The sequence below is a fragment of the Coregonus clupeaformis genome, chromosome 28 (genome assembly GCF_020615455.1).
Source record: "Coregonus clupeaformis isolate EN_2021a chromosome 28, ASM2061545v1, whole genome shotgun sequence".
Classification (NCBI taxonomy): Eukaryota; Metazoa; Chordata; class Actinopteri; order Salmoniformes; family Salmonidae; genus Coregonus; species Coregonus clupeaformis.
The window spans coordinates 18,290,192-18,304,871 of NC_059219.1; the positions used below are offsets into that span (position 1 = coordinate 18,290,192).

Here is a 14,680-nt window from a genome sequence, read left to right on the forward strand (position 1 = left end):
GCTGTCATCAAGGCAAAGGGTGGCTATTTGAAGAATCTCAAATATAAAATATATTTTGATTTGTTGAACACTTTTTTATTTACTACATGATTCCATATGTGTTATTTCATAGTTTTGATGTCTTCACTATTATTCTACAATGTAGAAAATAGTAAAAATAAAGAAAAACCCTTGAATGAGTAGGGTGTCCAAACTTTTGACTGGTACTGTATATTGGTAGGAGCTACCGAATGTCATTTTTGGTGACTTTTGACATTTACAAGCGAATGTGAATGAGAGACATTGTGCAAATGAACAAAGCTGGCTCACCAGCAGCATGTCTATAACTAACCCTATTTGTGTCTACACCCTGTGTGTGTGGAGTCTGGAGTCGCTAGGGCAACGGGCCTGCCTGCTCTGCTCAGAGGGGGAGGAGCAGACTGTACATACGGTATACCGCCCAAGCCTAATAGAAATGGACTTTTAGGATGTGAATGCCAAAACATTCAGGAGATAAAGGTGCTCAAAATTGACCCATTTTGCATACCCCGCCATACCATTAGACATTCGTGTTTTCATCACTGGAAAAGATAAACGGTTGGGTTTAATATAATTTAAAAGCTTACAGACTGTGTTGTCAAACTATTTTATTAATTCTTTGGAAAAAAAAATTGAATAAAAATTGTCATTTTTTTACTTTTATTATCAAAAAACACAAACTCAGATTTAAAAAAATTAGAATTGCATATGTTGAAGCTTAGACCCTATTTCACACCATCTGAGGTTTTTGTGTTCTTCTTTTTAATTTTAATTTTAATATTTTTTGGGGGGGTAGATCAGCTTTAATATTGCAGATAGATTGTAACTTCCATCAATGTAATTGTCTGCATCACTTCCAATCTCCCATATATATATTTTTTCTCGCAAATAAATATATATATATTTTTGTGTTCTTCTTGCCATCGGTTGAGATACAACATGCTCCAATTTGTAAGTCCCTCTGGATAAGAGCGTCTGCTAAATGACGTAAATGTAAAATGTAAAAATGTAGAATGGACCTATCCCTTCAGACCACTGCAATTTGGCTGGTACACCATTAACATTTTAAATATAATACAAATGTTAACATCTAATTACTACCACAAAGATGACTGCCAGTCCACCCAACGTCAAATGTCAACTTAAATGGTCATGGCTATTCTGTTATCTATATTTCTATGATTTCAATCGTTTTTTTTTTGTTGTCATTTAGCAGACGCTCTTATCCAGAGCGACTTACAGTTAGTGAGTGCATACATTTTTTACATTTTTTATACTGGCCCCCCGTGGGAAACAAACTCACAACCCTAGCGTTGCAAGCACCATGCTCTACCAACTGAGCTACATGGGGCCCCAATCCTATGGAGGATTGACAGTATAATATAAAACAACTGATATTCCCATTCAAGTCAACAGTCTCTGATGTGTGGACCTTCAACCATCTTTGTGGCACATTTATCAGCCAAAACATGACACCCACCCCTGTATTCAAGAGAATGTTGTCTCAACCGAAGGCGGACACAACAAAAAACCTAAGATGATGTAAAAAAAAAAAAACCCGTGTAGCTCTGTTGGTAGAGCATGGCGCTTGCAACGCCAGGGTTGTGGGTTCGATTCCCATGGGGGGCCAGTATGAAAAATGTATGCACTCACTTAACTGTAAGTCGCTCTGGATAAGAGCGTCTGCTAAATGACTCAAATGTTAAATGTAAATGTAAAATAGGGTCTAAGCTACAACCCTGTTTGTAAGCTTTTAAATGATATCAATCTCGTTTATCTTTTACAGTGATGTAGACAGATTTCTCATGGTATGGTGGGGTATGCAAAATGGGTCATCTTTGAGCACCTTTATCTCATGAATGTTTTGGCATTCAGTTACAAAAAGTCACTTTCTGAGCACTTTTACAATGGGCAAATATGTATGGAAGATTTTGTTTAAATCAAAAGGAGTGCTGTTAAAAAGTGATTGGGTTATCTTGGTGACTGTGTGTGTGTGTGTGTGTGTGTGTGCGTACGATGTGTATGTGTGTGCCTTTTTTCAGTTTTGCCTTATGTGATCTGATGCCTTCAGGTGTTATTGAACATCTATTACTGTGTTAATGAACAGGTATTACTCACCAACTATTGTTAACCAGAATCAAACTCCAGACTGTTATTTTCATCCTGTTCCTAGCAGCCTATTTTCCTTAAGAATGGGGATGAGCTGACTGAGGCTTTGGCTGCAGCTTCTGTGTACTCTGCTGTCTTTTCTTGTGAGCAGAGCCCTGACTAATAGAACTGTGTCCTTGTGTTGCCTAGGTGACAGAGCCATGCAGATGGCAGCGTACAGAGTGGCTCTCTGCCCGCGTGGCAGTGGCCTGGTCAGGTTGGGGTTGGGCAGACCCAGGTCCAGGGCTGACCGTGCCCTCATGGCCCCCCTGCCCCACCTCCTCTCCCCCTGCCCCAGAGCCGGGGCTCGGACCCTGTTCAGCGAGACAGGGGTCTGGGACAGGGACTATAAAGCAGACACCAGACGCAGGGTGGAGCAGTGGTGGCACCCCCGTATCATGGAGCAGTGGCAGAGGGATACGCTGGAGGAGGTGAGTTGGCAGAAATTCTTACATTCTCTCTTTGCTTTCTGTTGGCCCTTAGTACAGGCTTCTGGGAAAGATTGTCAGATGAATATTTTAAAACACCCCTGGCTTTATTTCCAATTATAATCTAGCCTAATATTAAACCATACTCTGGTCATTAAGCATCCTTCAGAATAACCATAGTCATCATGTGGCATTAGTACCTGGGCCTATTGCTATGTTTATATGTGTGCGTCTGTCTGGTTGAACCCTGTTTAGTGTTCCCTTTGGGAGGCCTTCTGGTTTGCGTAAACTCTAAAGCATTCACTAAATCATTCACTTACTGTCTAATATTCTTGACTCATAGGCGTAATATGCTTAGTAATGAAGTAACCTATTCACAGTCTCCTATTTGTCCGTCTCTGTTTTTGATTACTGTTGTCACAACCATCAACAGTCCTCCAAGGCAAATAGCACTGTAGATGACCCTGACATCCAACCTTGTGTCACGACATTGTTACAAACCCACAATGCATCTTGATTCAGCCCAGGCTTTCCACACAAAAGTCTTCAGTCCATCAATGAGCTCCTTCAAGAAAATGTGTTTGTTGTCTTCCCCAGAGTTCCCGTAGGAAGAAGTTTTATGTCCTTTCTATGTTCCCGTACCCCTCCGGCCGTCTCCACATGGGCCATGTACGGGTCTATACCATCAGTGATACCATCGGACACTTCCAGAGGATGAGGGGCCACCAGGTAATAATAACATATACCATTTAGCAGACGGTTTTATCCAAAGCGACTGGCCATGATAGTAGCTGGAGGTTCAACTGTGAACATTTGCATTGTGAAAAGCTAAGCTGCCCATACTGGTAACTTTTATAATTTATTAATATCCTTTCCACCCCTCTATGCATGTCTGTCTCTATGGCTTTGTCTCTCTCTCTCTCCCTCTACATGCACACAAACGGTACTGTCACGACTCCAGGTTAGTCACGTAGAAGCACACAGCTGTGCAGCACTTTGTGTGCAGTCCTCAAGGCCACCGTACATTCTCACTCTCTTTACATCTTGTCTGGAGTGGAAGCCCTGATCCATCATCATTACGGCCTTGATGTTCTGTCTAGTCTGAATCACAGTTGGCATCTGTTCTGCAGGAGGCGTGTGTGGAGGCTGTTTAAACTAAGAGAGATGCGGCTCTTCCTTTGCCTTCTCACTCAGCTCTTAAAGGTGCAATCTGAGATCTGGGAATGAGTTCAATTGTCATTTCAAAGGACATTTCCCGAGCCTCAACTTTCAGTTCAAAAACAAGTGGTGGGGCTGCCATTTTGCTGAAAAAGGAATCGCATATTGTAGCTTTAAGAGTGCTCCCATTGTCCCTGGCCCAACGCTACACTGCACTTACCTAAGTGCTCTTAGCCACAAGACCACTTTTCAATGGGACTACCTACGCATGGCACATTACCAGACATGATTACGGCATAAAAAGGTTTAATGTCAAAACAATTACTCTTTAAGTTGGTGAGGCCCTCTAAGACATCTGCCTTGAAGTGTTTCTGCAGGGGTAAGACAGGGAGGGAAGCAAGCTCCCCCTATCCATTCTAATGTGTTGACGACTCTCCTCCTCATAGAAAAGCGTGAGAGATGTGTGTTGGTGTTTAGGAGATATATGATGATCAGACCGTTGGTGTCCTATAAACCAGTGGTGACAAATGACTCCCCAGAGACACCATTTAGGACCAGGGACTGTCTGTCACTATGTGTCCCCTAATGCAGCCAGTCACCCATAGCTTGACATAGTTACTAATTCATTCACTGTGACCCTCACTTATTTTTGTCACTCTTTCACTCTCTTCTTCGCTCTCTCTTACTCCCCCTCCCCCCCTCTCTGTTCCCCCTCTCTTACTCTCTCTCCCTCCATCTGTATACTGTTCTAAACCATTACTCCATCCATTCTTCTCTTTGTCATGATAACTCCCTCCCACTCAGAGAGAGGGATAGAGGTTTGAGAGAGACAGGTTCAGGACAAGCAGAGAGGGGACAGAGGAGGAGTTGAGTAATTATGAGCACTATCGCTTGGGTCGTGTTCATTTTATTAGGCACCTAACGGAAGAAAACAGATTGAAGCAGGGAGGGACTGGTCCAATAAGAAATGTTCATTTTCCGTTGCGTGCCCTAATGAACACAACCCAGATGTTTCATCCATCACACTTGAGTCAATAAGCCCTCAGTGTTTAGCAATCCCTAAACAACCTGCTGTATGCCATGCAGCTGTGACTGTGACTGAATATATCTGCAGGTGTGTTTGTTGTGTGTTTGCTGCTCAAAGCTTTTCCCTGCTGGTTGTTTACTCAGCAAATACCCTCATCCACTCACAGGGTCACAGTGTAGGCTACATTTCTGTCTTCATATGGACTTTCTTTTTCTTAGCAGGTAGGCTGCATCTGGGCTACTAGCAGTAAGGCTTTAATGCTGTCTTCCTAACCACTATTATTTTAGTTGTTGTATGGACCAGCCACTGTTTCAGTGGATTGACAGCTACCCGGTACTGCCCAAGGGGATATTTTTCTGTCAACATCTGTCAGAGAGAAAGAGAATCCATTTACTGTGTCCACACACACGTGTGCACACACACACACACACACCAGAGAGAGAACAAGTTGTCTTTGTAACGATCCCGGCAGTCTGAGTCGGGTCCTGTCTGGTGACTAGTTTTTCTGTTCGTGATCTCCAGTTTCCCGAGGGTTCGGGAACGCTCCGGGGAGCTCTCTTGATTTCCGCACCTGCATCCCATCAGCAATCTGCACACCTGGTCCTGATCATCACCCTTCTTAGGCTCTGGCCTAACATCCAGTCCCTGCCGGATCGTTAGCCATGAACAGTAGGTTTACCAGAGTATCAGTCTTAGAGCCTAGCGTTAGTTTTGTTGTTTTTGCACCGTGTTGGTTTGTTGCTTACTTACCCCGTTTTGTTCCATCTGCAGTCACCCGTCCGAACCTTCATCCAACCTCTGCCTGGTGGTCGGCGGCTGCCACCCAGGATGGGATCAACCACTGCACCCCCAACAACTAATCAACGCCGCCCGCTCTGTTCCCTGGATTATTCAGCATCACTCTTGAATTTGTAATAAACACTCACCTTCGTTTCAACTTACCTTGTCCTGGTCTGCTTCTGGGTTCTGGCTTAGCAACTCGTGACAGAACGATCCGGCCAGTAATGAACCCAGCGGACCTGGACTCTGTTCGCCATGCCATTACCCATCAGGAGAAGATGTTGGGCCATCATAGCACGGTACTACAGGAGATCGCGTTGTCAGTTCGGAACCTTTCTACCGGTCTGACGGAGGTCCAGAACCAACGCAAGTTTCCGGTGGAGGATCCACTACCGGTTTCACCCATCTCGCCTGCCGCTTCTGGAGCTGTGTCCTTCCGTGAGCCCAAGGTTCCGACGCCGGATAGATATGAGGGGAGCTGGGAAGATGCCGTTCCTTCCTTATGCAGTGTGGATTAGTGTTCGATCTACAGCCCTACTCTTATGCCACAGACAAGGCTAGGATAGCCTTTGTGATTGCGTTGCTGCGTGGTCGAGCGCTGGAGTGGGCTTCAGCCGTTTGGGAACGACAAGACCCCTGCATGGCTTCATACCAGGGGTTCACGGCCGAGATGAGGAAGCTCTTCGACCATTCCGTCCGAGGGAGGGACGCAGCTAGGCGCCTGTTTTCGCTTCACCAAGGAACTCGCAGCGTGGCCGACTTCGTGATCGAGTTCAAGACGTTGGCTGTGGAGAGTGGGTGGAACGAGGAGTCTCTGCAAGCGGCCTTTTACCAGGGTCTGTCGGAGCAGCTCAAGGATGAGTTGATCTCCTATCCGGAGCCTAGTGACCTGGACAGCTTGGTAGCCTTGTCTATTCGGGTGGATAATCGAGTCCGAGAGCGAAGGAGGGAGAAGCAATGGGGTCCGTCCAATCGATCAGCTTCTCAGTTCCCAGTCGGGTCGGGTGGTGGACCAGAACACGTCGATCATTCTCCACCACAAAGGATTAGTGGAGAGGTCCTCTCTCCCGATTCTGAACCCATGCAAGTGGGGCGGCACGGGTTAACCAAGGAGGAGCGTCAACATAGACGTAAGACCAACTGCTGCCTCTACTGTGGTAGCTCGGGACATTACATCTCCACTTGTTCCCGGGCGGTCGTCAAACTGCCCGGCTCGCTAAAGTTGGGAGGACTTTTAGCGAGCCAGTTTCAACCTCTCAGTACCTCTGTCAGACCCCGTTTCCCGGCTACCCTTGTGAACAGGAATCAGAGCTTAGCGATTAACGCTTTTATCGATTCAGGTGCCGATGGAAGCTTTCTTGATGCCGAGTTGGTGGAACAGCTGGGGCTTTCCAAGGAGCAATTGCCGGAAGCCATTGAAGCGACCACTCTGAACGGCAGTAGTCTGGCACGTATCACGATGAGGACTGAACCGGTTAAGATGCGGTTGTCGGGAATCATTCTGAGATGATTTCATTCTTCATTCTGCCGTCTTCCCATGTTCCTCTGGTCCTTGGATACCCCTGGCTGAAGGAACACAATCCCACGTTCGATTGGGTGACGGGCAAGGTAACGAGTTGGAGCCTTGATTGTCATGCTAACTGTCTCAAGACTGCCTGCCCCCATTCGGTTCCCAGTCAGGTGATTGAGGCTAAACCCCCAGATTTGTCCCTGGTTCCCGAGACATATCACGATTTGGGGGAAGTTTTCAGTAAGCAGAAGGCTCTGTCACTCCCTCCCCACCGACCATATGATTGTGCCATCAACCTGTTCCCTGGAGCTGTCTACCCCAAGGGAAGGTTATACAGTATCTCCCGACCTGAACGTGAGGCTTTGGAGACCTACATCAAGGAGTCCCTAGCTGCTGGTCTCGTTCGTCCCTCGTCATCACCCCTGGGGGCAGGATTCTTCTTTGTGGGTAAGAAGGATGGCTCTCTTCGATCGTGTATTGATTATCGGGGGTTGAATGACATCACGGTCAAGAACAAGTATCCCCTGCCCTTGATGAGTTCTGCCTTCGACTCCTTACAGGGTGCTACGGTGTTCACCAAGCTAGACCCTACGCAATGCGTATCACATGGTCCGGATCAGAGAGGGGGACGAGTGGTTGACGGGTTTCAATACACCGATGGGTCACTTCGAGTATCAGGTGATGCCGTTTGGACTGACCAATGCTCCAGCGGTATTCCAGAGTATGGTGAACGACGTCCTGAGAGATATGATCGGTCTCTTTGTGTTTGTTTACCTGGATGACATTCTGATCTTCTCGAAGGAACCTTCCGACCACGTCCAGCATGTCCGGCAGGTTCTGCAGCGATTGTTGGAGAATCGCCTGTTCGTGAAGGCCGAGAAGTGCGAGTTTCACGCCCACACGACATCCTTTCTCGGGTACATCATCTCCAGGGAGAGATTAGAATGGACCAGGAGAAGGTTAGAGCGGTTCTGGAATGGGCCCAGCCCGGTACGAGATTGCAGCTCCAGAGATTTTTGGGGTTTGCGAATTTCTACCGCAGATTCATCCGGGATTACAGCCGTGTGGCCGCTCCGTTAACTGCCTTGACTTCCAGTATCAGGACCTTCAAGTGGAATCCGGAGGCGGATCGAAGCGTTTCTGGATTTGAAGAGGCGATTCACCAACGCACCGATTCTCTCTCAACCGGACACGGCCCGTCAGTTCGTCGTTGAAGTGGACGCGTCTGATGTGGGAGTTGGCGCCATCCTGTCGCAGCGATGCTCCACGGACAGTAAACTCCATCCCTGCGCCTACTACTCTCGTCGCCTTTCGCCTGCGGAGAGGAATTACGATGTGGGTAACCGGGAGCTTCTCGCGGTGAAACTTGCCCTTGGAGGAGTGGCGCCACTGGTTGGAGGCGGAGCAACCGTTTATTGTCTGGACTGACCACAAGAATCTTGCTTACGTGCAATCGGCTAAACGTCTCAACTCCCGTCAGGCCAGGTGGGCGTTGTTTTCGGACGATTCAAGTTTTCCCTGACGTTCCGACCTGGATCTAAGAACGGCAAGGCGGACGCCTTGTCCCGGATGTTCTCCAAGACGGAGGAGAGTGGGTCCAAGACCGAGACAATTCTCCCCCGGAACTGCGTCGTGGGAGCAGTTATGTGGAAGATTGAGGAGGAGGTGCTGGCGGCCCTTCGGACTCAGCCCGGTCCCGGTAACGGTCCACCCGGTCGGTTGTTTGTGCCTGAGTCGGTTCGTCCTGCTGTCCTCAAATGGTCCCACGCCAGCAAGATGGCTTGTCACCCTGGCGTGGCTCGGACAATGGCGTTTCTTCGCAGACGCTTTTTGGTGGCCTGCCATGGCCGAGGATACTCGGGGTTTTGTTGCTGCCTGTCCAGTGTGTGCGCAGAATAAGAGTACCAATCGGCCCAGCTCTGGACTACTTCACCCCCTTCCTATTCCCCCGCCGACCATGGTCGCATCTGGCCCTGGACTTCGTCACTGGGTTGCCCGCTTCTGAGGGGAACACGGTCGTTCTGACTATCGTGGACAGATTCAGCAAGTTCGCCCACTTTGTGCCAATTGCCAAGCTTCCCTCTGCCTCGGAGACGTCCGAGATCCTGGTTAGGGAGGTTTTCAGGGTCCACGGTTTGCCCAGTGATATCGTTTCCGACCGTGGCCCTCAGTTTACCTCTGCCGTCTGGAAGTCCTTCTGTTTGGCCATTGGAGCTACAGTCAGTCTCACATCTGGTTTTCACCCCCAATCCAATGGTCAGGCGGAGAGAGCCAACCAGAAGATGGAATCCACGCTACGCTGTCTGGTCTCTTCCAACCCCACCTCCTGGGTCTCTCAGTTGCCTTGGGTTGAGTATGCCCACAATACTCTCCCTACATCTGCCACTGGGATGTCTCCCTTCCAGTGCCTGTATGGCTACCAACCTCCCCTGTTCCCTTCTCAGGAGAAGGAGCTCTCAGTGCCTTCTGTTCAGGCCCATATTCGTCGTTGCCACCGGACCTGGCATCGGGCCAGAAAGGCACTCCTTAGAGTTTCGGACCGGTATCAGCTCCAGGCGAATCGTCGCCGGATCCCCGCTCCCACCTATACCATCGGAGATAGGGTTTGGTTGGCCACACGGGATCTTCCGTTACGGACTGAGTCTAGGAAGTTGTTACCGAAGTTCATTGGTCCGTTTGTGGTGGAGAAGGTGATCAATCCAGTGGCAGTTCGACTCAAACTACCGAGGACGCTCAGAGTCCATCCCACCTTTCATGTCTCCTGCCTCAAGCCTGTCTTCCTCAGTCCTCTGTTGCCTCCTCCGCCTCCTCCTCCTCCTCCTCGGATGATCGGAGGTGGTCCTGCCTACACGGTGCGTCGCATCATGGATTCCAGACGAGCGGGGCCGGGGTTTCCAGTATCTCGTGGACTGGGAGGGGTATGGTCCTGAAGAGAGGAGTTGGATTCCGCGGCGACAGGTCCTAGATGCTGACCTCATCAGTGACTTCTACCGCCTCCATCCTGGCGCTCCGGGGAGTCCGCCCGGTGGCGTTCGTCGGAGGGGGGTACTGTAACGATCCCGGCAGTCTGAGTCGGGTCCTGTCTGGTGACTAGTTTTTCTGTTCGTGATCTCCAGTTTCCCGAGGGTTCGGGAACGCTCGGGGAGCTCTCTTGATTTCCGCACCTGCATCCCATCAGCAATCTGCACACCTGGTCCTGATCATCACCCTTCTTAGGCTCTGGCCTAACATCCAGTCCCTGCCGGATCGTTAGCCATGAACAGTAGGTTTACCAGAGTATCAGTCTTAGAGCCTAGCGTTAGTTTTGTTGTTTTTGCACCGTGTTGGTTTGTTGCTTACTTACCCCCGTTTTGTTCCATCTGCAGTCACCCGTCCGGAACCTTCATCCAACCTCTGCCTGGTGGTCGGCGGCTGCCGACCCAGGATGGGATCAACCACTGCACCCCCAACAACTAATCAACGCCGCCCGCTCTGTTCCCTGGATTATTCAGCATCACTCTTGAATTTGTAATAAACACTCACCTTCGTTTCAACTTACCTTGTCCTGGTCTGCTTCTGGGTTCTGGCTTAGCAACTCGTGACAGTCTTCAACTAGTTCATTCGTTCAAGGAGATTACACTTGTAGAGACAAATTCCCTTCCCTGTAGCCTAGTTGTGGTGTGATGTTTAGTAAAATCCCTTCCCTGTAGCCTAGTTGTGGTGTGATGTTTAGTAAAATCCCTTCCCTGTAGCCTAGTTGTTGTGTGATGTTTAGTAAAATCCCTTCCCTGTAGCCTAGTTTTGGTGTGATGTTTAGTAAAATCCCTTCCCTGTAGCCTAGTTTTGGTGTGATGTTTAGTAAAATCCCTTCCCTGTAGCCTAGTTGTGGTGTGATGTTTAGTAAAACCCCTTCCCTGTAGCCTAGTTTTGGTGTGATGTTTAGTAAAATCCCTTCCCTGTAGCCTAGTTTTGGTGTGATGTTTAGTAAAATCCCTTCCCTGTAGCCTAGTTGTGGTGTGATGTTTAGTAAAATCCGTTCCCTGTAGCCTAGTTGTGGTGTGATGTTTAGTCAAATCCCTTCCCTGTAGCCTAGTTGTGGTGTGATGTTTAGTCAAATCCCTTCCCTGTAGCCTAGTTGTGGTGTGATGTTTAGTCAAATCCCTTCCCTGTAGCCTAGTTGTGGTGTGATGTTTAGTAAAATCCCTTCCCTGTAGCCTAGTTGTGGTGTGATGTTTAGTCAAATCCCTTCCCTGTAGCCTAGTTGTGGTGTGATGTTTAGTCAAATCCCTTCCCTGTAGCCTAGTTGTGGTGTGATGTTTAGTCAAATCCCTTCCCTGTAGCCTAGTTGTGGTGTGATGTTTAGTAAAATCCCTTCCCTGTAGCCTAGTTGTGGTGTGATGTTTAGTCAAATCCCTTCCCTGTAGCCTAGTTGTGGTGTGATGTTTAGTGGTTAGACTGTCTGTGGCTCTGTTCTGCTTTCAGCCTGCAACTCGTCTCTTCACAGATGGAACCAGAGCTTTTGGGATTTGTGTGTGGGTGGACACATACACTTTAGCATAGCCGTGCCAATGTGTTGCATGCCCAAAATCAGCCCCCTCCCCCGGGACTCCTGTCTTTCAGGCTGTCCTGCTGGTCTGGATGGACAAGTCACTCCCTAAAATACATCTAAGTCCTCCACTCTGTGGACATGTTGCTCTCTTAGCTCCTCCTCTATCCATAGGTTAAATGTAGGCAATACAGTCGTAGTGGGGGAGTTAGAGACTTGACTTTGGCCCTGGGGTTGTTGTGGAGCATCGACTGTTAAAAAGGGATGATGGTTTGCCTCTGACATAGTCTCTTTGGGCTGATGTAACTTTGAGAAATGAACCGAGGCAGACAGCCTGTCCTGTCCGTCAGGAGTTCCTCTCTTCTCTACAACAGGTCTGCTAAAGGTCCTCCTCACTACATTAGATAATGGGCACATTTAAATCGAAAAAACTGTGTATTAACACGGCAAGCACATCTATTTTAATGATCGTAGGGACGTATTTATATTTATAGATCTACAGGTACTCATTTCTCTGGTCAATGTCTGTATATTTTACCTTGGCACACAGGTGCTCACTTAGACTAATAACATCTAGCACTCAGCTTTACAAATTAGACCCAGGCAGTTACCAAGGATACCGATTCGTCTGACTCGTTAGTCGATGCACACTCCTCTCCTGTCCCCCTCTCTCTCTCTCTCTCTCTCTCTCTCTCTCTCTCTCTCTCTCTCTCTGCTTCTCTTCCATTCTCCTCTCTTCTCCACTCCTCTCCTCTCCTGTCCCCCCCCCCTCTCTCTCTCTCTCTCCCTCTCTCTCTCTCTCTCTCTCTGCTTCTCTTCCATTCTCCTCTCTTCTCCACTCCTCTCCCTTTATTGCCTCTCCTCCATTTTCTTTCTCTTCAGTAAGTGTATGGGTGGAAGAAAAGCGAAGGATCAAGAAGGAATAGAGAAGGGTGGAGAAGGGGTTATCAATTCTTAATAGTATTGTGAGAAGCGGAGGGAAGGAGGGAAATAAGTGAGAAAACACATTATGAGGAGGGGTGAAAACAAGTGTCAGAGACCGGGAGAATAGAAAAGAGGGTTGGGGGGGACTGACTGACTGACTGACTGACTGACTGACTGCAAGCAAGCAAAAGCTGGGAGCCTGTGTAAACGTCTGATCACATCGGTCAGTGCTGAAAAGTACAATGCCATACAACACAACATCCCCATACTGAATGTGAATGAAATATAGATGATGATGATCCAAACAGAGAGGCCTTGATTCCTATTACCATCCTCCATTTAACACATCCAATCAGACCAACGCCAGGATGTTCCCTCCCATTCTAATGTTTAACTCCCATTAGGCCTTTATGGGCCTGTGCACAGCCACACATGCATTAGATGTTTATATGTTCCTTCACCTCTCTGCCTTACACTCTGGTTGTGTTTAACAGCTTGTACGTACAGTACATGCCTTCTGGCATAGAACAGAGATTATGGATAATGAGATGGGATAGGTAAACACTGTTGTGCATGTTTAAAGATGCATGCAAGACCGTATTACAGTCAAATGCTCTTGTACAGCCTTCGGGCCTTGTAGTTGATGTTCTTTACTAGAGATAATAATAATATTATGATAATATGCCGTTTAGCAGACGCTTTTATCCAAAGCGACTTACAGTCATGTGTGCATACATTTTTACGTATGGGTGGTCCCGGGGATCGAACCCACTACCCTGGCGTTACAAGCGCCATGCTCTACCAATTGAGCTACAGGGGAGTGCTTGAGCACTCTCAAACAGGCCTTTGTTAAAGGGATATACTGAAAAGTCAGGTGTGATATGTTCACGTATGGTCTCTGTGCCGGTTTGTTGTGGCTGTATTAGTAATTGCCTTGACTAAAAGGGGAGAAATAAAGGATTTTACATTGAATTGAACTATTATCTTGGGGGCTGTGTGTAACAGGTGTAAAATCCAATGGGCTGGGAAGAACAGCCAGGTGTGATATGTAACTGATTTCTGTGTAACTGTGTTTTTAGGTGCTAAACCCAATGGGCTGGGATGCTTTTGGACTCCCAGCAGAGAATGCTGCCATCGAGAGAGGCCTTGACCCAGAGGAATGGACTAAGAGGTACAATACAAGATATGACACAAACATCTCTCTCTCTCTCTCTCTCTCTCTCTCTCTCTCTCTCTCTCTCTCTCTCTCTCTCTCTCTCTCTCTCTCTCTCTCTCTCTCTCTCTCTCTCTCTCTCTCTCTCTCTCTCTCTCTCTCTCTCTCTCTCTCTCTCTCTCTCTCTCTCTCTCTCTCTCTCTCTCTCTCTCTCTCTCTCTCTCTCTCTCTCTCTTCTCTCTCTCTCTCTCTCTCTCTCTCTCTCTCTCTCTCTCTCTCTCTCTCTCTCTCTCTCTCTCTCTCTCTCTCTCTCTCTCTCTCTCCTCTCCTAACGCTCTCTCTCTCTCTCTCTCTCTCTCTCTCTCCTCTCTCTCGTCTCCAGTAATATCCCTAGTCCAGGGGAGCAGCTCGACAGCCTAGGGCTCTGCTTTAATTGGGACAAGGTGAGTAATGAGAGGAGCTGAGCACCACCTCCAACCTTTTAGTGGGGGGCTCTGTGTGGGTGGATTACTCTCTTTTCTCTCGTGCATGTGTGAATGAATCATCTTGTGGATCCCTCTCCTTCCCTCTCCTCTGACCAGGAGGTGACCACCTGCCTGCCAGACTACTACAGGTGGACCCAGTGGCTGTTCGTCAAGCTCTTCAAGGCAGGACTGGCCTATCAGAAAGAGGTATGTTCGCTGGCCTTGAATCTGTCCAATCCTTGTCATTGGCTGTGTCTCAATAGTCTAAAGTAGGTTTCCTCTCTTCATCTCCTTTCCATCTCTGCTGACGAGGAGATGACGACACTTTAGACTAATGTGATGCAGTCATGCCCCTGGTATTGTCATGGGCCTGTGTAGAGCTCCAGGGAGGCAGGATGAGGGAGACACACCCCAGGAGGATGACTCAGGCAGGCCACAGAGGCTCACAGTGTCTTCAGTAACTATGGAGCCTCCTGTGGCTTTGTGAGGAAAACATATTTTACCTAGTAGATTACAGACCTTCGGAAAATCTGTGCTGTAGTGGA

General features: G+C 48.1%; 1 protein-coding gene across 2 annotated transcripts in view; it reads left to right on the forward strand.

Moving 5' to 3' along the window:
* LOC121543013 (probable leucine--tRNA ligase, mitochondrial) overlaps positions 1 to 14,680 on the forward strand; it is a 41,939-nt gene that overhangs the window by 4,513 nt on the left and 22,746 nt on the right. For both annotated transcript variants that reach the window (XM_045208676.1, XM_045208677.1), the window contains exons 2-6: positions 2,317 to 2,597; positions 3,192 to 3,323; positions 13,598 to 13,689; positions 14,054 to 14,114; positions 14,253 to 14,342. In XM_045208676.1, the coding sequence (XP_045064611.1) occupies positions 2,328 to 2,597; positions 3,192 to 3,323; positions 13,598 to 13,689; positions 14,054 to 14,114; positions 14,253 to 14,342 (645 nt within the window). In that variant the 5' untranslated portion in view covers positions 2,317 to 2,327. The remainder of the gene's footprint in view (positions 1 to 2,316; positions 2,598 to 3,191; positions 3,324 to 13,597; positions 13,690 to 14,053; positions 14,115 to 14,252; positions 14,343 to 14,680) is intronic.